Below are 27,988 nucleotides of genomic sequence, written 5' to 3'. Positions count from 1 at the left end.
TTGATTGTCATCGACTGGCCAAGAAGAGGAAGTGCTATGCTTCTTTGTTTTTTCTATCAACTACATCAATACGTATATAGATAGGATAGGTACCTACTTAAGTTTATTGATGTGTCGTTTGATCAAAGATAGGTAGGTACCCCAAGAAACTTTCGAAAAATCTCTACGATCAAATACCTACTTAATTTTGACTACATAACAATACATAAATTGCATTTCCATATGGATTTTATAAAGTTTTTCGTTTTTCACTAGCAACTGACTGAATCGTCAGCTATTCAGGAGCTCGGTTGGCCTGGACCGCAATCTCCTCCTGACGGGTCATTCCAACTTTCACAGTTCCTAATACAACTTTTCAATGTAGCTGACGCCACATTTCTGAAGTAAAATTTAGCTTAAAAAGTTTAATTCGTTGTTTTTAACTGATGTTTGGAAGTTTTACATTTTAAACATACAATGTAGCAAGTATGGAATAGTAAGGTAAAACCAGCCCAAGAATGAAATGCTCTTATACTCAGTGAGTAAGTAAGAAATCATAGAAAGAGATGGAGGAAAATATTTACAGAATTTCAGTTACAATAATTTTACACAGAATTGGCAACATAAGTAGTTTTACAAATGACTGCCATTCGATACCACTCGATAGTTACTGCGAGCGGGAGGCGCGGGCTGTTGCAGAACCACGTTGGGTGCCAAGACCGTGCCTAATTTTAAAACTCAATTAGATATGCATGCAAGGAAATCTAAGATACGAAGCAATCTTCGCAATAACTGAAAATGTTGATGAACTTTAGTAGCTCATCTATCAAGCTACTGTCGATGACAGTCAGCACGACCTACCTTACTGACCTTCATGACACATTATCAATTCAGCAGTTTCATAGCGTGTAACATTCCTATTACACGCCTAACGGCCAACATTCTACTCAAAGTATCTATTAGTATGTCATGCGTGGAGTACGAGTCTCGGTAACGTGCATTTTAATAATTAATACGAATTTATACCAACTTGGCTGGCCGCAAGACTGAGCATTTTATTAATTCTCCCTTATAATGTTAGATACGTTATAATTTAGTGTAGGTTAGGTAGCCTTCAGGGGAATTAGGGCTACGGTACGTAATGATTACACGTTAGTTTGTTAGCCTGCCCATTTCATGACTGTCAGTGTGTAAATACCTAATCAAAATACGTAAATATTTTTATGCTTAAATGGCTTCGACAGATATCACAAACATAAGTACCAGAAATAGAACAAGTTTTCAGAAAAATTTGCTTGCATGAAAATTCTCAAGCAACGAACTGAAAAAGACAGAATTAATTTGAACATTGGGGTACTTTTATATTGTAACGTTGTACCGATTGTTCAATTCGTAAAAACATAACCCTTTTGGCAGTTGGATAATGTTGGATAATAAACCGAGCCTACTTATTCCTATTTATTGTCATGGTATTGAGCTGCTTATCATTCTGCTGAGCGCATTCGTCTCCGCGGAACAAGCACGCAGCGCCAATGACTGATCCCCGGGGAGGCGTTACAGCCACAACTTTGTATGTCTGGCGACGTGCCCACGCGCTGCCAAGGGGATTGATATACTGGATACTAGAGAGGTAGGTAATGCGGTAGAAGGGTAATAAGAATTATATTTTGGGAGTAACTTAGCTCGTAGTAGACCTTCGGAAATCTAGGTCCAGCATTGACTGCCGTGATTACAGATTAAAGAGCTTTGACTTTGACTTTGTGTTGTCTTGGGTTCGATTCCTGGTGGTCGTACAAAATGTGCATTGAAGTGTACCTACGTAAGTGTTAGGAACAATGTAGGATAAAATTATTAGCTGCAGCTATGAGTCACATTACATGTAAATAGCTTGGGATTTTACAATTCTATAGTATCCTTTTGAGTAAGAAGGTACCTATTATTTAAGAGCCTGTCAAAGTTTCCTTAAATACAAAACGGTATTTTCTTCATCTTCACTCAAGGAAAATGTTTTAATTTCTAAAATTTCCTTTCTCCCTGTCTTCCCGTGTACCCTAAGTTTACAAAGATAAACCACTTTCGAATTTATTTTAAACCGATGTAGAATACCGATGTTCATTTCAACGGATATAAGATAGCAGCATCCTTCTGCAGAGAAAACCGACAAGGTGGCGGTGTTTGCATCCTACTAGAAGAACACCAAGAATTCATAGAAAAATGCGACATAAACAGCATGTCCCTAGAATATATATTAGAAGTCTGCGCTATTGAAATACCAAAAGAGAATCTCTTACTAGTGGTAATGTATTGGAATAAAAGAGAAGAACAAACATTTTATAACCAACTCAATCAAATACTCACCCACATAAACAGGAAATACTCTAAACTAAATGTGATCATTGGTGGAGACTTCAACATTGATATATTTAAAAGTAATTTAAAAAGTAGCACATTCTTAGATCTTATGTCAGAATACAAATATACACAGCACATAAAACATGCCACACACGTAACACTAACCACATCCACCTGCCTAGACCTAATATTTACAAACTTTAATGATAAACCACTATGTACATATGTAGAAGAACTTGGTTTCTCAGACCACTGCGGCACAACACTAAGTTTCAAAACCTTACAGACTCAAAAGCGAACAATTTGGTACACTGAAAAACGACTTTACAACAATAAAAACATAGAAGCTTTTAAACTTAAACTCAACTCAATTAATTGGGACGATATTATAAATGAAAATAACGAGGTCAACCAGAACTATAATGCTTTCATAGAACAATTAACCAAAATACTCGATCAGACCATACCAAAACATAAAATTAAAATAAAAACAAACTACAAAAAATATTGGCTTACCAAGGGTATAAAATTATCATGCCTGAATAAGAGACTGTTAAAAACACTATGTTTAAAATCAAATAATCCAACTATCAAAACCTATTACAAAAAATATGAAAAAATATTAAAAGCGGCAGTAAATACATCCAAAAAACAACAATACATAAAAAAGATAAAAACATCCCAAAACAAAATTAAAGCCATGTGGCAGATAGTAAATGAACGCACCAATAAAACTAGATTATCAGATAAAAACAATATTAAATTAAAACTTGATAAAACTCTAATCTCTGATCCAAAAAAAGTAGTAGATGTTTTCAATAACTTTTTCGCATCAATTGGAGCAGAAAGCCATCACCCATCGACCAGCCAGGGGCAAGGCCCGTCTGTGTCCACAGAAAATACCCTTTTTCTCAGACCATTGGATAGTAAAGAAACATTCACTATTATAAAAAATTTAAAGAACAAAAAAAGTCACGGAGTAGATGAACTTCCTCCATGCCTAATTAGGCAATGCGCAGTTGAACTAGCTTTACCTCTATGTAATCTAATAAATCAATCGTTTAATGATGGAACATTTCCAGACCGCTTAAAAAAGGCTATCCTTAAACCTCTTTATAAGAAAGATTCAAAAACAGACCCGAACAATTATAGACCCATTGCTCTTTTACCCACGATTTCCAAAGTCTATGAGAAGGCCATGTGCGTGAGAGTATATAGTTTCTGTGAAAGATACAAAATTTTTGACGAAGGACAAAATGGATTTCGGAAAATGCGGTCAACAACCCTTGCTGTATACAAATTTATGCAGGAAGTAGTAAATATAATTAATGACAAAAAATAAATAATAGTTTAAAAAAACTAAAAAACACGCTTTTTATAGAAAACCGAACTAAAAAATAGAAAATAAATTTTAATGAATTTAAATTAAGAAAATAGTGTTAAAAATTTCAATGAATATAAATTAATAATAGAGTGAATACAAAAAAAAAATATTTAAAAAAAGCGTGGGGTGCATGGTGTCAATAGTTATAAATATTTTATTGACAAATATGAGTAGAGTGATTTTCATTTCGATAATACCTTAAAAAGCACCCCACGCTTTTTTTAAATATTTTTTTTTTGTATTCACTCTATTATTAATTTATATTCATTGAAATTTTTAACACTATTTTCTTAATTTAAATTCATTAAAATTTATTTTCTATTTTTTAGTTCGGTTTTCTATAAAAAGCGTGTTTTTTAGTTTTTTTAAACTATTATTTATTTTCTAGTTTTTAGTTTGTTTTAAAACTATTATTTGTTTTGTAGAATTAAAATGCTCTTTAGTATAAAATTTGTCAATATTAGAGAAAACGGCTAAAGATAATTATTGGAAATAAAAATTAACATCGAGTCCTGCCTTATCGACTGTAGAGAAAAATTATAGAAAATTTTAATTAATTTTCTTACCTTATAGATAAAAATTATATAAATTAGCAAAATTCATATTTTGCAAATTGAAAAGCCTACAAGTCGGTGTCTAATGGATGTTATTAAGTTAATTTTGCCACCGACTTCTAGGCCGATGTACCTAAAATTATAGTTCGGCCATTCAGAGAATGCGTTCCTGACACGTCGCGATTGAACTGACGACGTAACTACATTCATTGATTATTGATATAATAATGTTGTTTTAATGCTCCTCAATTGTTAAAACGGTAAACAACCAGCAAAAATATTTTTATCGTAACTGCAACGCCATTGCAAAGTTACGTCGTCAGTTCAATCGCGACGTGTCAGGAACGCATTCTCTGAATGGCCGAACTATAGTATTTTTTTTGCTTTTTAGTGTTTTGGGAAGCCGGTTTAATTTTTTTGTAAAAAAGTTTTTTATTTAAAGCTTTTCAGTGATACGAATAGTTGTCACTATCCATACAAGTGGGAAGTTCTCATCAATACAAAGAATATAAGTCCAAACGAGGTATTTTACATATTCAGTTGTCAAGTTCCCTCGACTTTCTCTGGTCTCCATCATCAGGTCAGCTCCCAACCTTGACTGTTGCAAAGGTCTTGTCAATACAAATAATTTAAGCCCAAACACGAGGTAGTTTACATATTCAGTTGTCGAGTTCCCTCGACCCTCTCTGGTCTCCATCATCAGGTCAGCTCCAAATCTTCACAGTTGAATAGTGCTTTTAGGCGTACACCTGAGTGTCAAGTTTTTATCCTATGTATGCCTACAACTTTCGAAGGTTGCCCTCGATTTCTCAGGGTTTCCATCATCAGATCCTAATCTGATGACTATGGGACCAACTGGCAGCTATTCCGAGTCGAACAAAAAAAGAATCACGTAAATCGGTCTATAAACCTCGGAGTAATCGATGTGTATGTGTAACCTCCTCCTTTTTGGGAAGTCGGTTAAAAATGGAATAATTTTATCAAATTAGTGTATTGTCATCGGTCCTCAATAAATCTACAAAGTTTGAACGAAATCTGGCCGTTTAAAGTGGGTCAAAATTGCGCCCAAAGAAGTCGGTTACAAACCTACAAACATACAGGTGAAGCTAATAAAAAGCGTGTAAAAATATGCCGTAGGTGTCCTGTTAGATATGACCAAGGCATATGATAAAGTGCAATTTGACATTCTTCTTGATAAGTTATACAAAATTGGCGTTCGCGGTGAGACACACAGGTGGTTCAAGTCGTATCTTAAAAATAGGGAACAATATGTTGAAATAGAGCACTTCGATTATGATCTAAAACAAATAGTAAGAGTAAGATCAAATAAAAAAATTATAAATGCATCAATCCCCCAAGGAAGCGTAATAGGATGCCTCTTGTTTTTAATCTATATTAATGACTTGCCCAAAGCCTTGGAAGAACCAAGTGTTCTTTTTGCCGATGACGTATCCGTACTAACATCATGCCAAGATGATAGTGATATAAATAATCAGCTGACTTTAATATTCAATAAAACAATTAAATGGATGGATCAACATAATCTCGAAATAAATTACAGAAAAACTAAAATTATGACTTTTTACCCATATCAAAAAAACCCTCTGACAGTTAACTTCACCATAAACGGTACAAAAATTGAAGTAGTTAAAGACTTTACGCTTCTAGGAATAACAATAGATACACATATAACATGGAAAACGCATATTAATAATACCAAGGCAAAAATCTCAAAATTTAGCTATGCTCTCCGCGAAGTGAAAAAAACTACAGACATACAAACCGCACTTACAATGTACTACGCCTATGCAAACGCATGGCTAAGCTATGGCATAATACTGTGGGGAAATAGCACAGACGCGACTACTTTATTTACACTGCAAAAGAAATTAATTCGCATTATTGTAAATATAGAACAAACTGACAGCTGCAAACCCTTCTTCATTAAACTCAAAATACTCACATTACCATCTATTTACATTCTAGAAATATGCAAGTTTGTTAGGAAATACAGTAACTTCTTCACAACCCGAGGAGACAAACACAAAACCAGATCACTTAGACATAAGAACATGCTCATGCTACCTACTTCCCGTATGACATTACATTCAAATAGTCCATATGTAATGGCAATAAAAATATATAATAAATTACCAAATGCTATAAAAAACGAACCAAAGTATAATGTATATGTAAATAAAATTAAGGAAATCCTAACTAAGAAGGCATACTATACAATTCAAGAATACATGAACGACAAAATAAATATTAGTCATACATAAACATTATACACACTACAATACACTAAAATAGCTGATATCTAAATAATTTCCTAATATACATATATTTATACAAATATAAAGAAATATAATATATAATTTTAATTGTAAATTAACTACTCCTATTATACCTAATGTTTAAAACTACCTTAAAAATTTAGAATTAGTTTTAAGTGTTTTAAATGTACTGGCATTAAATGCTAAATGTTGCTGTGCCCTAACAGGGTCCACAAATGTACCTAGCTGTAAGCTTTTTGTAACACCATATGAAACTTGTGGAATGCAATAAATGATATGAATATGAATAATATGAATATGAATAAAAAGTCGCACTAGGTATTTAGGAAGAATATCATGTAGGTAGAGGGATACCTACATAATTAAACTTTAACGGACCAATTATTTACTAACTGATTAACTTGAAAGAAACTTATACTTGATAAGTCTTTCAGTGATAAGTAAATATAAACAGAATAAACTTTCCCATTAAGAAGTTTCTATAGGTACAAAAACAACAAAGAAAACACACAAGCAACAATAGTTTGTATCTAATGGAGGATGAAATGAGCGGTCGCGGCAGATAGACGATAGTCTCGCGGTACAGTTCGATGCTGTGCACTCTACCAACTGACATGACTCACTTTTGTGTAAGGAAACAGGCGGTTTTTCCGCTCCATTCACTTTCCAGTATATGTACCTAGGTATTACCTAATTTTATTTTGTCGCCGGTTATCGTTCAGGGGAGTTCAGTTTTATTTTAAAAACCTTTAAGGTATTATGTTACTTAGTAGTTTTATTTAATTAGGTAAGTGATTGTTTTTAATTTATACTAATATTATAAAGCTGAAGAGTTTGTTTGTTTGAACGCGCTAATCTCAGGAACTACTGGTCCGATTTGAAAATTTCTTTCAGTGTTAGATAGCCCATTTATCGAGGAAGGCTATAGGCTACTTTTTATCCCGGTACGGGAAGTAGTTCTCACGGGATGCGGGTGAAACCGCTGGCAGAAGCTAGTTTATAATAACATCTTGCGCTTTCTGAAGCTGAACTGGTGGGTATGGGCAGCAGGGGTGCATTAGTTGAGACAAATAAATTTATCTATCTACACATAATCATAGGTAGGTACTATATGTAGTACTACTTAGGTAGGTACCAATAAATAAATAAATAAATAATAAATAAATAATGTCGGGACACCTTTTCACACGGTCGGTTAGCCCCACGCTAAGTTATTAATTAACTTGTGTTATGGGTGCTAACACAACTGATAAACTACATATAGCTACATATATACATATTTATAAATACATATTGTAACACCCAGACCACGACCAACAAGCATGCTCATCACACAAATGTCGATCGAACCGGGAATCGAACCCGGGACCTCAGATTCGGCAGTCCGGCTTGGTGACCTTTGCGCCACAGAGGTCGTCAAATGTCAATGTACCAGCATCACGCAGCAGAGGTGCCTGAGTTGCTTTGGCATTTCAGGGAATAGCGTATTTTAAAAAACAACCACTATTTACTTTCTTAAAGATAAGGATAGACTCTTATTATCTTCAGGTAAAAATTATTGAAATAAAATTGTAGCATTTCATATCGATGATAAACCTATAGTCTAGCACTTCAGCAAAAACTAGATAAAATTTCCGATAAAAAAGTGGATTATTGAAATCTTAAGAAGCTCCTAAAATAAATACACATACCTAAGTAAAAGAACGAAAATCAAACAATAGGAACCTGAGTACTTAGTAACGTAATTTATCTACAAATTAGACTGAAGAGCTGTAATTAATTGGCGCTGCCGGCTATTTCTTTCAGAGGTTATATTCAATTAAATAGCCTCGAAAGAAATATTAATCTAGCAATTGATGTAATTGTAGTTAATTATCAACATAACATAAGTATCTAATGCTAATCCAATTATGTAATCGACATTCAAATCAAACTGGATTGCCACATTAATTATATCTGACATCCGATGTCCGTCCATCACAAACTATGTATAAGTAGGAGGTACATGTATTTGTAAGCCAACTAATAGACTAATGTGAAAGTTAGGATGTTTGAAAACTCAATTATGGAAAGACAAGCAGGTAAATGAATTTGGATAGCTTTTTCCTGATGTTTTCCTGGTGGTTCCTGAAGTATAAGAGCTTTTAAACTCCCGCAAATGAAATGGAGAATCGAATTTGTGAAAATGTTTGTATACTCGTAGCTAGCTATAAGTGTACTAAGACGCTAGAGCCACCCCATTCAGGCATCCGCTATTTAAATATATTAGCAGTAAACATAAAACAGATAAACTTACCTAATCTTGGCAGCGTCAATAGCTTAAGATACTACAAAATTGGCTGGATTTGTAACTGCCTACTAGGCTAGTACACTTGAGACCCAAACAGCCAATAGCATTTGAATGCAAATCATACGAGTGTTACAAACTGCAGTTTTGAAAAGCAATATGTAAAGAGACATCATAGAATATTGAAGTGTGTCTGAATGATACATTTACTCGTAGATATGAAATGTCGGCAATAATTTGAAAGCCTTCGTAGTAGAAGTGATAAATGTTGTCTGGCTGAAACTCTAGCTTTAGATATTATCTACAAAAACTTGTTTGTCAATAATGTAGTGGGTATTATTTATAGATTACTACGAAGTTGATAGTGAAGTTCACACGTGGTCGGCGTCATTGATACAGCTTGTTACACGAGTATTTCTAAATTAACTTCAGAAACTTTTTTATGATTCATTGTTGTTAAAAATTTATAGTTAATTGATTGTTCAGCATTCTAATGCAGTTCCGATAGTGACGTAAATAAGCGAACATAAACTTATTGTGTCTTCTAAATATTAAGGAGCAGAAACAAAGGTCTATGTCATAACTTCCTCAGAGGAAGGCTTATTAAATTGGTTGGTCTCACCTCTCACCTGTCATCTGAACATTTGTACAGCAAACATTTGTAGTCAGAAGGCAGTAAGTCTGATAAAATGGGTATCGGGCTGCATGCCTACGCTATTTGGTTGAGAAAATCAGATAGGCAGTCGTTTCATGCAAAACCGAAACCGATCCATTTCCGAATAATTAATTAAGTAATTAATATCAAATTGCTTGACTAGACAAAACTTTCAGCTTCGATCGAAGCCAAGCCACTTAGCCACCTTGCCGAAACAGTGCATGCCAAGAGCTGGCCAGTGGAAGTCAAGTGCGCGATCGATCGCGGGGCTTCACAAGGTTAAGACGCAGCCATCATTATCTCATTAGGGAGCACCGCCGATTGATCCAATGACAGTCCGAACGATTCAACGCTAATCCTAATGGAATTATGAGCTAACTTGCCAGAATTGCTGTACCACAAAGTCCGCAAATTCATCTAAGGCTTACCAGACTGTATTTTAGGACAAAAAGGAAATTTTGACGTGCCATAACAAGGCCTTCGACAGGTATGTAGGCTAACGACGTGATTCGTTAAAGTGACAGTACCCTGGCTAGAGAAATGTAAAAAAGAAAAGTGCATGTAAAGGCGATGTGGGTCGGAGACTGGTAGTATGTGTATTACATTACCTATTGATATATCTATCGATTTTAACCGGCGAAACTAATTAATACTGTGAAATTAGTCGTCGTTTAATTAAGTTCTAGTAAGGCCAAAGTTCACCATAAACGTATACCTACGACAGCATAAACGTCCATTTATTTTAATAACTATTTACCTTGTACGTAAAAGGAACCTGAAAATTCAACATAATCAGTGGTTTTAAGAAAACTGACTTTTATGTTGTCGGTGAACATGGACGGTGGACCTAATTACAATTAAATTAATTAACTATATTACACAGCGCGTATTAATCATTTCAGTAAGTTTTAGTGTTTTGATTGTAATCCTCGACGACTGATAACTGATAAGACATATTGCGAATGTTCCCGTGAGAACTATGTTATCGAGTTCGATAACATCATTATCGTAATTTATCGATACTTCAATCTGGTATCGATCGATGCCGATTCCATTATCTGTGAAATGTTGATAGACCACTTGAAGTTTCCCACTTTTACTTATTAAAATTGTTTTGGTTTTTCCCTTGCCTGAAGGGAAAGTCAATATCCTGGCATAAGGGACTGCAAGTCTATTACCGTACTAAACTATATAACTGTGATGATTTCACATGAGAAGTAGTAACTTCATCTACATTTTGTAGATAATTTATTAAAACATATTAAATTTCCATGGCATTTACTATAAGAGATAGATACCTAGTATATGCAACCGGAGAGTCCCTTTACAACTGAACATTTTTAATTTAGCCTTGTTTATAAAAGAACGTAAAGGTTTCTGACATGATATTTATTGACAAATAATTTCAGTATAGGGAAGCACAACAATAGGTACCTACGTAATTTACGAGTCTTTCAGTTTTTTTCACAAAAATAACACAATAACGAGAACTGTAAACAAAATAACCGTAATAGTAATAAATGACGAGAACCTCGTGAAAGCAGAGAAAGAGAAACAAATAAAGTATCTCGACTTAGCGCACGAGGTTGGCGCCATGTGGAGTGTCGACACGGCTATTATTGTGCCGATTGTCGTTACGGCCAATGGTTTAATAGCCAAGAGCCTCGACGAACACCTCAGGAGGCTCTCGTTGGGCGGCTGGATCAAGGGACTGATTCAGAAGGCAGTACTCCTTGATACGGCACGTATTGTGAGGAGGTTTCTGTCTCTGGGACCCTAACCACCGGTACCTTGGACCCTGTGCCCGATATCGGTGGCAACCTATTTTTTATATTTTGAAATGTTATTAATGTATTTTTATATTTAATATTTAAAAATGTAATAAATATGTGCAAGAATAAAGGTAGAAATCAATCGTGCGTCAGTGACCAAGTACCGGAGTCTCAACCATGGAGTAAGGAAAGATGAGGGGAGATGCCATAATGCTGGTAGGTGAGGCGCCTTCTTGTAGGTCAAACACGTAAGGTGGGCCGATGACCAAAACGATCAGTTAGGAGTAAACTAATGAAGGTTCGGGTTCTTTGAGATATCTGTCAACGATTTTTGTTATACAAAAAGTTATCGGGTCTAAAGAAAGCGTATAAGGGCGAAGACAGTAACGTACTCCGTTCGCTACTATCTTAGGAGATTTTCAGCAATGGCATCTCCGCTAGTCATTTGACACTCCATGGTCTGTACTGAGGCTTATAACAAGGTTATTATCGCGTCTCCCGCCTCTTGGCTGGAAGTGACGGGTCTGACTGACCTCAAAGTATTCATACCACTGCTTGCCTGCGATTATTTTTCAAGTGAAGACTGTTACTTATTGACTTTACGATTACTGGAATTGGTTTCCCGTCTTTTTAAGGTTCATCGTTGATTATAACTTACTCACGTTTTAGGAACATTAAAGAAAAACAACATATAGAATGAGGTATTTAGAAATGAATTAGATAGGTAATCTATATATGAGTTTTTGTTTGTTTATTTATTTGTGTATTGTTTCACTAATCTCTGTCATAAAGATAATTCATTTCATTAGTTGTACGAGTTGTAAGATACCTTTATTTTTAAGGTGAAGGCTAGGTGAGGGAAAGATTTGATTTAAACTAGACAGATACATATTTACAAATTATTCCGATTTCACCTTTACAGTGAATTCCTGCAATATTTTATATGTAAAACCTGCAAGAAGAATTTTATGTTACCTGAGGGAAGTTGAACATCGGGCCGACACCCAGAGACAGCCTGCTGAATATTGTATAGGGCCGGGAACGTATCGACACAAACCTAAATAAATACACGATGTATGTATGTTGCAAATAATTGAAAACATTGAATTTCCAGTGAATACTGTTCAATATAGGTTTTCTCGTAAAGTGTCACAGCGCGCTGTATATCATGATTTCGAGTGTAACAGGCAGGCCAGTGGCGATTGCCGAAATTGCTTCCTATTATTTATATCGCTGTATTGCCAGCAACCGAATGAACTATTATTTAAAGATTTTTGAGTCCAGTAGTGTTATGGATATTTTCAATAGTTGGTTAGTCTCTACTAGGTTCTTTTGACGAAGTTATCCTTCTGATTGAGTATGTGTAATGTAAAGTGATAGATAAGCGATGGGTCTGTCATAAAATTCATTATTTTTTTGTTACCGAACTGAAGTTTATCAGCCATTTTTTCCCTTCCTCTGAATTCTGGTAAAACGAGATTGTCGCGACATGATGAGCTAGCTGTGAAATTAATTCAATATGTTCTGCAAGCCGACCGCTCCGTGAAACTGCCGATCGATCAAACGGCTAACTGAATTTCAGCGTGATTTTTTTATACGTGCAGCCTATTTGATAGAGCCACTTTCAAAAAATATACTTCTCTCTCTCGTTTCGGAATTTTAAACCGAAACAATATTTCTGCATACGATAACATTTTCGGAAATGTTTGATATTCTGACAAAGATACATAATATTCCACTTTTCGTATCCGATTTTCCTTAGCCGCCATTTTCAAAGATTTTTTGTTAGTAAAATAATCTTTATTCCTTTATTTAACAGGTCAAGGATATTTCAAAATTAGGGCAGAAGCTCGAACTGAACAATTTCAGCAACATGGAACACCTCCAAATAAGCAAGTTTGCTACTTATGCTGTAGTTAGTTCTCCTCACAAAACTTATCACTAAGTTCTACCGGATATTACTTGAACAAGAAACATGGAAGCAATGTTGTTTTAATAAAAAGCGTATCGTTTATTTAACTGTTGTTTTAAATAAACGTAGTCGGAAGCTCTGAGAAGGTTCCCCGAGGCTATATGCAGAGTCTTTGTGTTTGACAATCGGGGACTTTGATATAAACCGAGTAAGTCAGTGAATGCTTTGAGAAGGAGTCTGTAGGCCCTGGGCAATCGTTTGTTCACCGGTTTCACTTTGATTTTCTTGTCTAAAATCTGAAGTATTTTGTTGTTTTTTAAATTAATTGAGTTTTTGGTAAATTTATCAAACTGTACTTGTTTCCTTGGATTCTTTAACTTAATAATTTAATACGTAAGTAGGTAGGTGCCTGTTGTCCTGTGTGTAACCCTTTCACGCCAAAATAACTGACCCTATTTAAATGTTGGTAATACCTATAGTCTAGCTAGAGCCTGAAGAAAACTAGGATAGATTCCTCGGGACACGGGTCCAACCTTAGGGAACAGCTCGTGTATATATATGAAGTTGCTTACAATGCAAAGAGAAATGGTAATATTTGTAGCGCGATCGCGTGCTGACTCACAGAAGCTAAACATGACATTTACACTCCCATACACGCCCATAATTCCATTATTATGATTTGCTGGAACAGGTGCTAAGTGAAACCTAATGGAATTACATTCCGCACTGATATACCCACTAAGTACCTATACGTACTTTTTAAATAAAATGCTCCTAAAAGTTTTACATAAAAATAGTCCACAGCAATGCCATTGAAATAAACGATGCACACTTAGAATTCTGAGAGGAAACTTGTACATTGAACAAGATATGAATATCAGCATTCACGAAGTTTATAATGAAACCGAAGGTGCGTCGCTGCATAAAGAACATTGTTAGTTAAAAGTTTTGCGGATGACAACCCGAGCATTATGGAGTTGTACTCACCGAGCCTTTTGAAGGCGAGGAGTGCTCTCACCGTCCTCCACATGGCGTGAAGAAACAGTTATAGTTACAGTTATCATCACAACACGATCACAGAACTGAGAAGTAGTAGTCAATAACGTGCGCCACGTAGAACAGCACGCACGTGGCGATGTACATGAACACCAGGATCTGTATGAGCATGGTGGTGCCGGGGCGGCCGCGGACCGACTGGCTACGAAGCCCCACTGCAAGGTGAATGCTGAACAAATGCCAATTACACAATGATCCCTACGTTACGTAAAGTGATACGTGTACAGCCGGCTGACCCGTAAGACTGGCGGTAAATCTGTGTGTCCATTGTCATGTACAGCATAGCTTAGTGGTCGTGTGACGAGGAAATGCGCCGGCCTGGTGAATGATCATTCTCTGCGTGTAATGGATCGTGTGTTCGATATGTACCGTGTCAACAAACAACACCATTTTCAAGCTAATATTTTAGCAACCACGTGTTTATGTGTGATCCTATAAATACAAGAAAAAATGCTTTAAAAAAGGTCTCAAAGCCAATCCCCGCGGGTTCATCCTAAATAAATGTTGTGGTACAATAATATTGCTGTTTTTATACATTCCACGCGCGTTCGGGATCTCTCACCGACTGCAGGCTTTCGTACAAAGGGTGGAATTTATTAATTTGTTGTACTTTCTGATAACGACATTACCATATCTTTTTTGGTAGTAGTGACATTTATGTATTGAAGTCACACTCCACATACTAATCATTCAAATTATGGTGAACCCAATTCAGTAACATGTCCTTAACATTTACTAAACTAATGGGTACTAACAACGATGAATTTCCGCTGCGTCACTAATCCGCCAGACAGGCCCGGGTGAATAGGCTTATATGTAGTAAGTCGCCTTAGCGTCTTAAAACCTACTTATCTTTTTTAAAATATTTTTGATATTTAAAATAAGGATTCTGCTAAGAAAAAAGTATGTAATAGTTAATTAGTCAAAAACCTGTAGATCAAAAACAAAATCACTGTTTTTCCGGAAATAGCCATTAACGAATTATTTCAATGTATATATGCATGTCAGTTTAACATGTCATCATCCTCCGAGCCTTTTCCCAATCATGTTGGGGTCGGCTTCCAGTCTAACCGGATTCAGCTGAGTACCAGTGCTTTACAAGAAGCGACTGCCTATCTGACCTCCTCAACCCAGTTTAACATGTAAACAGTCCATATAGAGCAACATTGTAGTATTTAATCCTCCATTCCACTGTTCGTAGCAAACAACCTCTTAGCTACGATACACGGTATGCAAACACATTACAGCATGTAAGCTACGACAGCTACGCCGTAGCACTTGCTACGCGGCTACGGTCCGTAAATGATGATCCGGTATTTCGGAGTGAGAGTGATGGAGAAGCACTATGGGGCGGATTATCCGTTTGTAGAGAGGTGGAGAGTGATCGGTAAAGGTGGCACGTAGTAGTCTGCACGGATTTGTACCACAATTTGTTCGACAGCGTCATTTATGTGGTAACACGGATTTACTCCTAAATGCTTGAGGTTCTGTTAGTATTCGGATGGTTTCTTCGCTGGTTTGAATTTAACGTTATTTATTGGTTTTGTGCAATGCAACGTCTTTGTCCAGCAGTGGACCTTTGTGACACGACGACGACGAATATAACTTCTTAGTGTCAAAGTTATAGGTGATTCGTATACATATATGTATGTAGGTCTGAATTACTAGGAAATAGGAATGGTTAAAAAAACTCTTTTTACATAGTTTTTTTAAATAGTTAAATGGTGAGATTAATATTGTTAAGTCAAAATCTTCAAATTATAGGTCTAGTTTCCTAACTTAATTAGCTAACTTATGATTAGTAGCAACAATCTGCGGCTAGTTAATTAGTTGTGGAGCGATAACTCGCGGGTGTAATTGGCGGTCATCATTAATTGGCGATGCGGTTTGACGTAACTACCCTCTATACTAGACTGCTTAATGTGACAGTGGGTTATTAATATTCGTCTATATACATCTATACAAATTGAATAGTTAATAGAATAGAATAGTTTTGTTTATTTTTTGTAAAGGCTCCGAAACTTCTAAACCGATTTGAAATATTCTCTATCTGTTGGAAAGCTACACACTCTTACCGAGTAACGTGGGCTATATTTTGTCCCGGTACGGACAATAATTCACACGGGATGCGTGTGAAACCACGGGAAAACGGCAAATCGTTCTTTTAGTAAATATTTATGTATTTAAATTCAATTTATGTAAGTATACATAAGGACCTAAAAAGGACCAAGCATTTTTAGATTAAAAAATATTATTCGCAAAAATCACACCATCTCCGTCTGTTATTTCACACCACTTGTGAAATAACAAGTTCCTATTGCTGACTATATTTGCCAACTTTCTCAAGGAAGAGAAAAATAAAGTTTTTAATGACGCTGAAAATAAAACTTCAATGAAAGTCCTGAAAAGATTTTTCTTTAGATCTTTGAACTATGTTCTTATATTTCAGAAGATGTTTCCACCACAGCTAAAGCAATATTCTGGCCAGAGACACTAGAGGTTGTATAATGTAATGTCATAAAAGTCTATAATTCTGACTTTACACTACGTGTAAATTAGTTATCCTATTCAATTAAAAGGATAAAAAAGTATAATCTAAACAGGTAACAAGCTTTTTTATTATCACTCGGAAGAGCGGGAATAGACGTTGCAAAGGAAATTACTGAAACTTAATTAGGAAAGCCAGCGAAAGGAATAAGAACCGAGATTTATCATTTATTCTGAGAGATTCCATTTCCTATTTTTAATGGAAAGTTGATTGATTTTGAGTTCATTTACTTATTTGTAGAAGCTACCTAATGTTATACCGTTTGTAACTTATGGACAACATTTGTTTCTTTGTAAAATTAGACGAGCAAAGATATTTATGAATTGTGAACATCTTTCTTTTCTTTTCATCTTTTCGCGATTTAAAGCACACAAAAAAGACTTAATACAACTCGGAAGACTGTGCTAACTAACCAAGAATACAGAGATCAAACATTTCAATTTGTATATCAAATTCGCTACCTTTCTTTTCAATATAGCATAATTGACACAAAAAAATAAGATGAGCTTTTAAAATGCACTTAGGTCTTAAATCGATCGATCCACGTAATCACACGCTTATACTTTTTTTAAATATACTTAACACACATTACTATTCTAGGTTCAAATACTCACTAGTCCGCTGTTGTCCATTAAGCACGGTAGTGCTGGGCACCGCGAGCCTGTCCCCCTCGTTGTTGTTGACGAGATGAGGCAGCTCCACAGCGTCCGAGCCCCCGGGCCACGCCATGCTGAGCTCATCACTTCACCACATCACTACACTGCACTATGCACTATATAGTAGTAAGTACTTGAACACAATGGTTGTCACTTGCACCAATCCAGCCTTCACGTTACGATTTTTTATTTAAATATTTTTGTTGGATTTTGAATCTGTGCTGTTTTGTTTATCAGTGCTTATGTTAAGTTTCACTTTGATTAGGTATTTCTGTAGTTAAAATAAGATAGTTGTTACTCGTGGGTTTTACAGGATAAAGTTGATTTATTTCTAGAATTCGATTAGTACTTTTTTAAGAAAGTGTAACAAAGTTTTCCCTTCGCTACTTATGGCTTATCTCTTAACACTTACACCTTCATTTCTCTTAGGAATTAGCCTCCTAATATATTCTAAAGAAAGTTCTAGACACTTATAATTAAGTATTAGTAAGTAGTGTCAAGAAAGCTGGGTGAGTGCTCGCGCGGGGTCTCCGCAGACCCCAATTAGTTTTAAAGTTTACGATCGGGGTCACGACTCGAGAGGGTAATACACTGCACCTTTCTGTTAGCTGCTGAAACGACTTTAATCCGTTGTATGTCAGAGCGCAGATATACGCGAGACACCATTGATTTTCTACTGTTTTATAATGCGACATACAAGTAGCTAAAGGACCTTAGTAAAGATTTGTTTTACAGGTTGGAAAAGCAGCTCTTGAACTAGCTATGTCATGATAGTTGGACGGTTTGACCGGTGTTGCATTCATGGTAAAAAGCTCAATTCTCGCGTAGCGTAGAAAAGATGATACTGTGAGTATATATAGCTGGTTGAACACCGTGAAATACGCAATATTTTTTTACTTTTATTTTCGGAGTAGAAATATTCATGACATGTTTTAAATAACTAGCTTAAACAAAGATACGTTGTTCCAGAGAAAGCATTATTAAAACAACATTGTACAGGAAAATTCTAAGAAACCCCCAAACCATTATGCTATCAGACTGCGTAGCATTTGCATTATTGTAGCGCTACGAAATTGCTACGAACGTTTTCGTAGCACTGAAATAATATACCCTCGTAGTCTCTTGCGTATATTTTCTGAAAAAAAAATCTCTAAAATGATTTTGTACACATAATATTGTAATGCTTACTTGCATTAATTTGACGAAAAATAAGGAATAATTAAGAGCGAATATTGCATCAGCTAAACATGTCAACATTGCAATGACTGTGCACTATTAGTTACTATAAATGTTACGGCCTGCGCCGCCTGGCAACACAGTCGGGCGGCGGGGCAAAATGCTGGGGAAGCGCGTCCCGCGCTCCCTGGCAACACCGAGGCGCCCGCCGCGCATCACGCCACCTGCGCGCGAGCCAATCGCAGGCGGCGATTCAAACTGCGCCTTGCGTCATCCAACGGGAGGCCGCCACGGTGACGCCGGCGCGCTGGAGAAGGGGCGACGACGGAGGCGTCGAGAGCGGCGCTCGTCCACTTGGCTTCACGGGCCGTCGAGATCAACACCACTGCCGATACGTAACGGGTCCAACGAATCTCTGCAGTCTAAATTGTATAACTTAATCTCGAGTGAATAATTCATTGTAAAGTTTTAATAATTAATATAAACCAGTAATAAGTGTGCATTCGCATTTTTTATTTGATCACGCAAGCGCGTACAAAATTGGCGACCGTGACAGGACCCGTTACATCGCGATCTATTCGTCGTCTCGTCGCGTCAAGAATCGTCGAGAATCGTCGGTCGGCACGTGGAGCAAGTGCCGCAGCCCGCCATCTATCCAGTCGGGCTGCGTAACCGCATCGAGACTGCAGGAGGCGAAGGACCCGGACAAGCAGCCTCAGGAGCCCGGTGAAGACGGCGACACGTCAACCGAAGGTCTAGCCCAGGAGAGTAAGCCTTGATCCTTTCTAATTTCCTTTCTCAATCTCGATCCTCGTGCTCTTGCGCTGTGAAATAGCGGGCGGCTAGCTATTCGAGCGTCGGGGGGCTTCTCCGGCAAAGCAGTGCCACGTGGTGGCAAAGGCGCCATAAACTGGCCAAACTGCTAGGTTATATTGCACGTGGGTTGTGTTTTTTTTGAATTGGGTTACGCTTATTACATGCTAAGTGGCATTTTTCTCCATTATTCATTTGTTGCACATACCATTGTTAAATCAAGTCACCCGCACCCACGCTAAGCATAACCACATTTTATTTTTCCGAAGCACGGCAAGCTTGCATTCGAAGTGCACGCATTTATTTTCAAGGTTATTGCCTATTACACCTGCCTAAAGTTCACGCACGCGCGCGAACTAGTGCACGCACATTTCTTTGCTTGGTGAACCAGCATTGCGGCCGACTATTTCAGAGTTCCTGCCATACGGCAACGGTTCCGGTCCAGCTTCGCAGCCCCAACGGCACGGCGGATTCCCTCGGCACGCCTGTTACATCGGGTTGCGGCCGACGCTGCGGCGCGGGAGTCGGGTGACCACGTGTTGGAGCGGCGCATAATATTGTCAGGTTCACTGCACATTTATTTATTCAGCTCATTGTATTGCATTAGGTTGTGTTTCTTGTAAGCGTATATATAAATTAGCAAAATGACCGATGCAGATACTGACCAGAAGGTCAACTTTAAAGAGTTAATTAAAAGGCGTGGCACTATTAAGGGCAGGTTAACTAAATTCATAGACTATCTAAGTACTATTCAAAAGATAAAGGCTAGTGATATTACAAGCTTACAAACAAAAGAGCTCTCATTGAGGCTAAGCAAATTTCAAGATTTGTTCAAAACGTTTGATGAGTTACAGTCTGAAATAGAATCCATATGTTCTGATGTAGATGAACAATTAGACGAAAGAGAGTCTACTGAGCGCCAATTTTACTCAGCTCTCTCTGTAGCGCAAGAACTGATTGAGGCTACCCCGTCTACCATTAATAAGGCCAATAGCGTCGACCAACAAAGTAATTGTTCTCACCAACAAAGTAATTGTTCTCATGCATTTAATGGAATAAAACTACCCACCATACACCTCCCAAAGTTTGATGGAAACATGTTAACATGGTTAGAATTTAAGGATACTTTTGATTCCATTATTAACTGCAATAATTCAATTCCAGAAATTAATAAATTCCATTATTTAAGATCGGCTTTGGAAGGTAGTGCCAGGGGAGTAATTAAGGCCATAGAGTTTACCTCTAGTAACTACAAATTAGCATGGGAATTACTGTGTGAACGGTATGATAATAAGAATGTTCTTATAAATAATCATCTTAAGTCTTTAGTGACTGTTGAAAGGTGTAGTAAGGAATCTTATAAGGCATTAAGGTATTTAGTAGACCATATGTCAAAGAATTTGAGAGCGCTGGATACTTTGGGTCAACCGACTGACAAGTGGGACGCACTAGTTATTTTCATTATAGCATCCAAATTAGACTCGGTCACTTACACTAAGTGGGAAGAGTACCGGACTACATTGACAGATTATCATAAATTAGAAAACTTTACAATGTTTTTAAGAAATCGTGCAGACATATTAGAAACTATGCATTTTGCTAACATGGTTCACACAGACAAAGGTGACCGAAGGTCAAATTACCCTAGGGAGTCTAAAGTTAACAAAGCATTTGTCGCTTCCAGTGAACATGGTGCCAGTGCAAAGTGTTATATCTGTCCCGATGACCACCAGTTACATGGATGTCCCAAGTTTAAAAATATGAGCATAGAGGATAGGCTATCTGAAATTAGTAGATTAAAATTATGTAAAAATTGCCTCAAGAGTGGTCATAATTCATTCCAGTGCAAGTCCAGGCCTATGTGTCGTGTTTGTAAAAAGAAACATAATTCATTAATACATAAAAACGAGCCAATTGTATCTAATGCTATACAAGACTCTACGGAGGTCTCTAACTTACCTGTGTCACTTTCAGTTGCAGCGGCAGGTCAAGTTTTGTTAGGTACGGCTATTGTAGACATAGTAAATAGGCAAACCGGTGAAATCTATCAGGCGAGAGCATTACTAGATACTGGCAGTCAGATGTCCTTTATAACTAGTGTAATGAAGGAAAGGCTTAACTTAGTTAGTGACAAATCGCGTTCAATTCATGTGGCTGGCATTAATAATTCAATTTCAAATATTTCAGAAAGGGTAAAGGTTGAGATTAAATCGCGTATAAGTGAGTTCTGCATACCAATTGACTGTCTTGTTGTACCAAATATCATAGGTACTTTGCCAAATGTACAGGTCAACGTTCAGCAACTGGCCATACCGAAGGAATTTAGGCTAGCTGATCCAACTTTCTATAAGCCATCTCAGATAGACATTTTAATCGGTGCAGATGTATATTGGTCCATTGTAAATGCGAATCATATATATTTAGGTAAAAACAAACCTGCCCTACAAGATACCAAGTTAGGTTGGTTAGTGTCAGGCCCTACTGGGCAAGATAGGCTAAAATCCCTCAAAGTAACTTGTAGTTTTAGTCAAGAATTACAGGATGACTTAAAAAGGTTTTGGGAAATAGAAGAGAGTTATTCTGAACAATTTGCTCGTTCACCCGATGAACATTTTTGTGAAAGGCACTTTGTGGAAACTACTAAACGCCTAGCTAACGGTAGGTTTTCAGTGTTAATGCCTCTAAAGGAAGAACCTAAATGTGCTCTAGGAGATTCTTATGCTATGGCTAAAAAGAGACTTCTAAATTTAGAGACTAGGTTAGATAAGAATCCTGAGTTAAAAGACGCTTATTCAAAATTCATTAATGAATATAAGGAATTAGGTCACCTAACTGAGATTGCCAGGCCACAGTTTGGTGTGTATCTTCCCCACCACTGCATTATTAAGGAGCATCATGAGACCACTAAGGTTAGAGTAGTTTTCGACGCGTCTGCTAAAACTACCTCAGGGAAGTCGCTAAACGATATTCAAGCAGTAGGTCCAGTCGTCCAGAGCGACTTACTGTCTATATTATTACGCTTCAGAGAGCATAGGTTTGTCCTAACTGGAGATATTGCTAAAATGTACAGAATGATTGCCATAGATGAGTCTCAACGCCATCTGCAATTAATACTGTGGCGCTGTGAGAAAACGCACAATATTGTAGTATATCAGTTGAATACAGTAACTTATGGTACAGCATCTGCGCCATTCCTTAGTACTAGGTGTCTTCAACAACTAGCGCTAGAGTGTGGTGATGAAATTATAAAAGAAACCATGCTAACTGACTTCTACATCGATGATTTGAGTACGGGTTGTGCCTCAGCAAATCAGCTGACACATATCTTTAAGAGCATCACGCGAGTTTTAGAGTCAGCCGGTTTCATACTTAGGAAATTTCGTACCAACTGTCCACAGATATTTGAGCACGAACAGGTTAATAGTGATACTTTAGAACTGTGCAAAGAATCGGCTGTGCTAGGATTAAACTGGTCTCCAGTCAATGACTCAATTCAATTTTCCACCAATGTGCCACTTGCTTCTCAGATAACTAAAAGAACTATTATCTCTATGACATGCAAAATATTTGATCCACTAGGATTATTGAGTGCAGCAATTATCAAACCAAAAATCTTACTTCAAAGGTTATGGTGTGCCAAATTACAGTGGGACGAGCCAATACCCAAGGAACTGGCAAAAGATTGGCTAAATTTCAGCAATAATTTGTCTTATTTGTATAATATACATCTGCCTAGGTATGTATTGTGTGAAGGGCCAGAATACATTGAATTGCATTGTTTCGTAGATGCCTCACAAGCTGCATTTGGAGCGTGCATTTATTTAAGGTCTAGAGATAGCAAACATAAGCATACATCACGCCTTTTATGTGCAAAGGCTCGGGTAGCACCCATTAAACCATTGACTATACCTAGATTAGAATTATGTGGAGCGCTCCTCGGAGCTAGACTTTGTCAGAAGGTTAGTGAATCCTTAAAATGTAAAATAAATAAGAAAATAATATGGACCGACTCCACTGTAGTGTTAGGATGGTTAAAAATGCAGCCAAGTCTACTAAAAACCTTTGTACGAAATAGAGTGAACGAAATTCAAGAGCTAACAGCTGATTATCAATGGTTTCATGTTCCCACTAGCTTGAACCCTGCTGACATGGCTTCAAGAGGGGTAGACCCGCAGGTGTTGAATAGTTCTACTCTTTGGTGGGAAGGCCCTCCCTTCTTAAAACAAGAGGACTGCGAGTGGCCCACCAAACTGTCTCCACCAGAGGAGGCAACTTTACCGGAGGTCAAAGCTCTCACCTCATACACATTTGCTGTAAATAGTAAAGAAAATTTAGTTAATAAGGTCGTAGAGTTCAGTAGGTTTTCTAATTTTTTACGGTTAAAAAGAACAATTGCCTATGTACTTCGTTTTATTAATAATTGTAAAGGTCAAAGAAACTCAAGTCAGGCATTATCAGTTGAAGAGCTGCAGAAGGCAGGCACTCTTCTAATTAAACTTAGTCAGTTTGAGACATTCTATGAAGAAATTGAAACCTTAAGTAAAGGCCATCAATTACATAAAAGATCAAAATTATTAGCACTTAATCCTTTTGTAGACACGGAAAAGGTGCTGCGTGTAGGTGGCCGGCTAGGAAATTCTAGCTTTGATTACAACAAAAAGCACCCTGTGCTCCTGGATGCGAAACATAGCGTCACTAAACTCTTAATGAAACATGAACACTTACGTTTATTTCATGCTGGTCCACAGGCACTGCTCGCAGCCATTCGTGAGGAATATTGGCCAATAGGAGGAAGAAACCTAGCTCGCATTACTACCAAGCAGTGCGTTGTATGTACGCGCCTGCGAGGTAAATCTGTCGAACCAATTATGGGCGATCTGCCAGCCGTAAGAACTGACTGTAGCTTTGCATTTAGTTCATGTGGGGTAGACTTTGCGGGGCCATTTAGAATTTCCAGCCGTAAAGGTCGAGGAAACCGCATAACAAAGAGTTATTTATGTTTGTTTGTGTGTCTAACCACTAAGGCGGTTCACCTAGAGGTAGTCAGCGACCTCACTTCTGAAGCATTCATTCTATGTATACGTAGGTTTGTGGCCAGGAGAGGTAAACCCTATGCTATCTATTGTGATAATGGTCGTAACTTCATAGGTGCATGCAATGAGCTGGGTAGAATGTTGCAAAAGAGCCAAGATTCGGTCTTCAATTATTCGGCGAACGAGGGAATCCGCTTTGTGTTTGGGCCTGCATATTCGCCCCATTTTGGAGGAATATGGGAGGCGGGCATAAAATCATCAAAATACCATTTAAAACGAGTAGCTGGAGAGGCCTGTCTGACTTTCGAGGAGCTGGCCACCTTATTTTCACAGATCGAGGCCATCCTAAACTCCCGTCCCCTCTCCCCACTCTCGTCAGATCCAAATGATCCCACTCCTCTCACCCCAGGGCACTTTCTGGTGGGCAGGCCACTGACTGCCGTCCCGTCGCCACCCATCACAGCTCTGCGGCCCAACCGTTATGAGCTCATAGAAAAAATCCGCCAACAGTTTTGGTCCAGGTGGCAGAAGGAGTTCCTGGCCGAGATGCAGCAGCGGTCCCGGTGGAGGACTCAGCAGCAAGGCCTCAACTGCGGGGACCTCGTGCTTCTACGGGAGGCAAACCTGCCTCCGCTCCAGTGGCGCTTGGGGCGCGTCACGCGCCTACACCCCGGCCCGGATGGCGTCAGCCGGGTAGCGGACGTCACCACCACCAAGGGGACGGTCACTCGGGCCGTCCGCACCATGTGTCCCCTCTTCCGGGACACGTCGAGTTGAATCCTTCAACGCCTGGGAGGATGTTACGGCCTGCGCCGCCTGGCAACACAGTCGGGCGGCGGGGCAAAATGCTGGGGAAGCGCGTCCCGCGCTCCCTGGCAACACCGAGGCGCCCGCCGCGCATCACGCCACCTGCGCGCGAGCCAATCGCAGGCGGCGATTCAAACTGCGCCTTGCGTCATCCAACGGGAGGCCGCCACGGTGACGCCGGCGCGCTGGAGAAGGGGCGACGACGGAGGCGTCGAGAGCGGCGCTCGTCCACTTGGCTTCACGGGCCGTCGAGATCAACACCACTGCCGATACGTAACGGGTCCAACGAATCTCTGCAGTCTAAATTGTATAACTTAATCTCGAGTGAATAATTCATTGTAAAGTTTTAATAATTAATATAAACCAGTAATAAGTGTGCATTCGCATTTTTTATTTGATCACGCAAGCGCGTACAATAAAATTTACGATTTTATGTTCAGTAATCAAGTATAATAAACTAAATTGTTTAACATCAAGATATAAGGTTATGGCACATTATAGCGGCACCGCAACAGCATGGCTCCACACCAGCATTTAAGGTGTCATTCAATTTAGAGCATTAAATCGTGTATATTATAAGATATTTCGTAATGTCAATATAAAAAAGCCAACGGCGAGCAGTCAGCGTGCTTGCCGCTTCCACACAACTCGACTCGCCGCCCGCGTGCATCAATCATAATCGTCTTAAAATAATATTGAGTTTGCGGTGACAGCAAGCTTACACCTCGCGGCCGGCGCGCGGCCGGCGCGCCAACGGCGCGCCGACGGCGAGCGGACAGCGCGTGGTTAGCGCGCTGACAGCTAGCCGTAGTCTTAATTCGAGGCGACGCCGTGCTGCTGCCGTGCTGTTGCCGTGCTGCTACAATGTGCCACAAGCTATAGTGTCACTCATTGGAGTCGCACGATACGGAGCTTATCTTGTTCTTTAATAGACCAGATAATCGCATGTCATGATAAAATGAACTAGTCATCGTGGTTGGGCGCGGAAATAGTTATTCATAATGTAATAATTATGTATGTAAATATTACATCATCTTCATGCACACTTTCTAGACTAACATTTATTTCAAAATGTTATGTTTGAATTCCTTTCCTTTCTCATTTACAAATGAACCGTAGGAAAATTGTTCTGTTGCCTTAGGTGAAAAACTCTGTTTTTGAGGTCTAATTCATTAATACTATCTGCAGGTACGATAGCTGTACAATAATGAGGTTGTGCCGAGACACCGTTACCGCGGCAACTCGTTGTCGGTAAGTTAGGTGTATCCCGATACCGAAGTTTCATAATTAGCTATCAAATATTGTTGGACTGAAGCTGAAAATGTTCGGGTGTCGGTAAATGTTCTACTTGGTTGTTACGGTCATATAGAATACTAAATTAGTATTGTAATATATGTTATGTCTATCTCTTACTAAACGGGTGCCTAACCCTTTGTAATTAGTTATGCTGCGGTCCTAATTAAGGCAAGTAGGTACTCAATAATATAATAATACTTGAACTAGCAATTACTTGACCTAGGCAGATGTGGTTAATTGCATACCATAAGATAAGATAACGTAAAAACATACAATAATAAATAATACAGCATATAATAATAAAATATATCATCATTTTAAAACGTTTCTTTATGTATATATTTTTATAGCATGGAGTTTACATTATTTCAATTTGATAAAGAATTATTATTTTACTGATTAAAAGGCAGTTTATAACGCCATAAATATCGTTACCGACATAAATAGAAGCTGCGTGCGAATTGTCACTAAATTGAAGATTTTGAAGATGATCTAAGTACCAAAGAAGACTATAAAATTGGTAAAAATATACCAAGTTAATTGGTTATTGGCTATATACTATAATATAGGATGAATGGTTTGCAGTGACTTTTGTAAATGTAGACAGTGCCAAGATGGCGACGAGTAGCGAGAACTTGGCTCCATACATTCTTGTTCTCTTCAAAGTAATCAGACTGGTTCAAAGACAGATTTGTTATTATTAATAAAATTTTCAATAACTTCAGTGTTAGTACTTAGTAACTCAATTTAAATTTAATTTTATACTGAAACTTGTGGGTAAACATTCGGCAGTTCAAGACCACTCAAATCAATCAATTAATATGTAGATTGCCTGAAAAATGCACCCGTTTTCGGAGATTTTTTTATCTTAATTTAAGAGTTAACTTTGCTGTAATTGCTATACAATTTTACAAGCATAATTATGAACAATAGAAGTAGAAATGAAAAGTGCATCACAATGCTTGCATTACTAGGGTGCCTATTGACCGGAGCAATTTCCCAGTGTAAGAAGTTCACAAGAAGCGCACTGAATACAGCAGCCTGATAACATCGCACTTTGAAATGCCTTCACAAAGGACTGCATTACACTGTAAATATACTAGATAGATATATCCTGTAGATGTCTGTTAAGGGTAGAAAGCCTTTTTAGTAAATCCAACCAGTGGTTGGCTCTAAAATATTCTTGTTTATCTTATTTACGAAAAGTGATTTGAAGTAGAGAAGTATTCTTCATGGCTTTGTTTCGTATAGGTATGTATAAGTACAGAAAATTGAACTGAAGTATGTGTATAACAAGTGTGAAACGCTGTAGTTCATTTACAATTCCGAATTTAGCTGAATCAAATAAACCAGTAAAATCATGCTAAGTCAATTATTTTAAGATTCTACTAGGTATAAAAATACTACACCG

At 37.9% G+C, this 27,988-nt stretch overlaps 2 protein-coding genes across 8 annotated transcripts in view; one reads left to right on the top strand and one right to left on the bottom strand.

Moving 5' to 3' along the window:
• LOC124632657 (probable phospholipid-transporting ATPase IA) overlaps positions 1-27,988 on the bottom strand; it is a 105,262-nt gene that overhangs the window by 39,295 nt on the left and 37,979 nt on the right. Inside the window, exon 1 of one of the 6 annotated variants that reach the window (XM_047167564.1) lies at positions 17,411-17,741. The exons of 4 other annotated variants lie outside the window; for them this stretch is intronic. In XM_047167564.1, the coding sequence (XP_047023520.1) occupies positions 17,411-17,525 (115 nt within the window). In that variant the 5' untranslated portion in view covers positions 17,526-17,741. Of the gene's footprint in view, positions 1-17,410; positions 17,742-27,988 lie in introns of those variants that run through there. One more of the 6 variants, XM_047167569.1, reaches the window with a different exon arrangement.
• LOC124632671 lies at positions 18,747-25,659 on the top strand. Of its 2 annotated transcripts, XM_047167609.1 has the most exons (3): positions 18,747-19,396; positions 19,854-20,005; positions 24,190-25,659. In XM_047167609.1, exon 3 carries the CDS (start codon positions 24,310-24,312, stop codon positions 25,249-25,251), a length of 942 nt encoding a protein of 313 aa, XP_047023565.1. In that variant the 5' UTR covers positions 18,747-19,396; positions 19,854-20,005; positions 24,190-24,309; the 3' UTR covers positions 25,252-25,659. The 2 variants fall into 2 exon arrangements, with proteins under 2 accessions (XP_047023565.1, XP_047023564.1); XM_047167608.1 differs by having other exon boundaries at positions 18,747-20,005.

Source organism: Helicoverpa zea, chromosome 8 (genome assembly GCF_022581195.2).
Source record: "Helicoverpa zea isolate HzStark_Cry1AcR chromosome 8, ilHelZeax1.1, whole genome shotgun sequence".
Taxonomy (NCBI): domain Eukaryota; kingdom Metazoa; phylum Arthropoda; class Insecta; order Lepidoptera; family Noctuidae; genus Helicoverpa; species Helicoverpa zea.
Note: the sequence above shows the minus strand (reverse complement) of the source record. Positions and strands in the feature narration are given on the sequence as shown.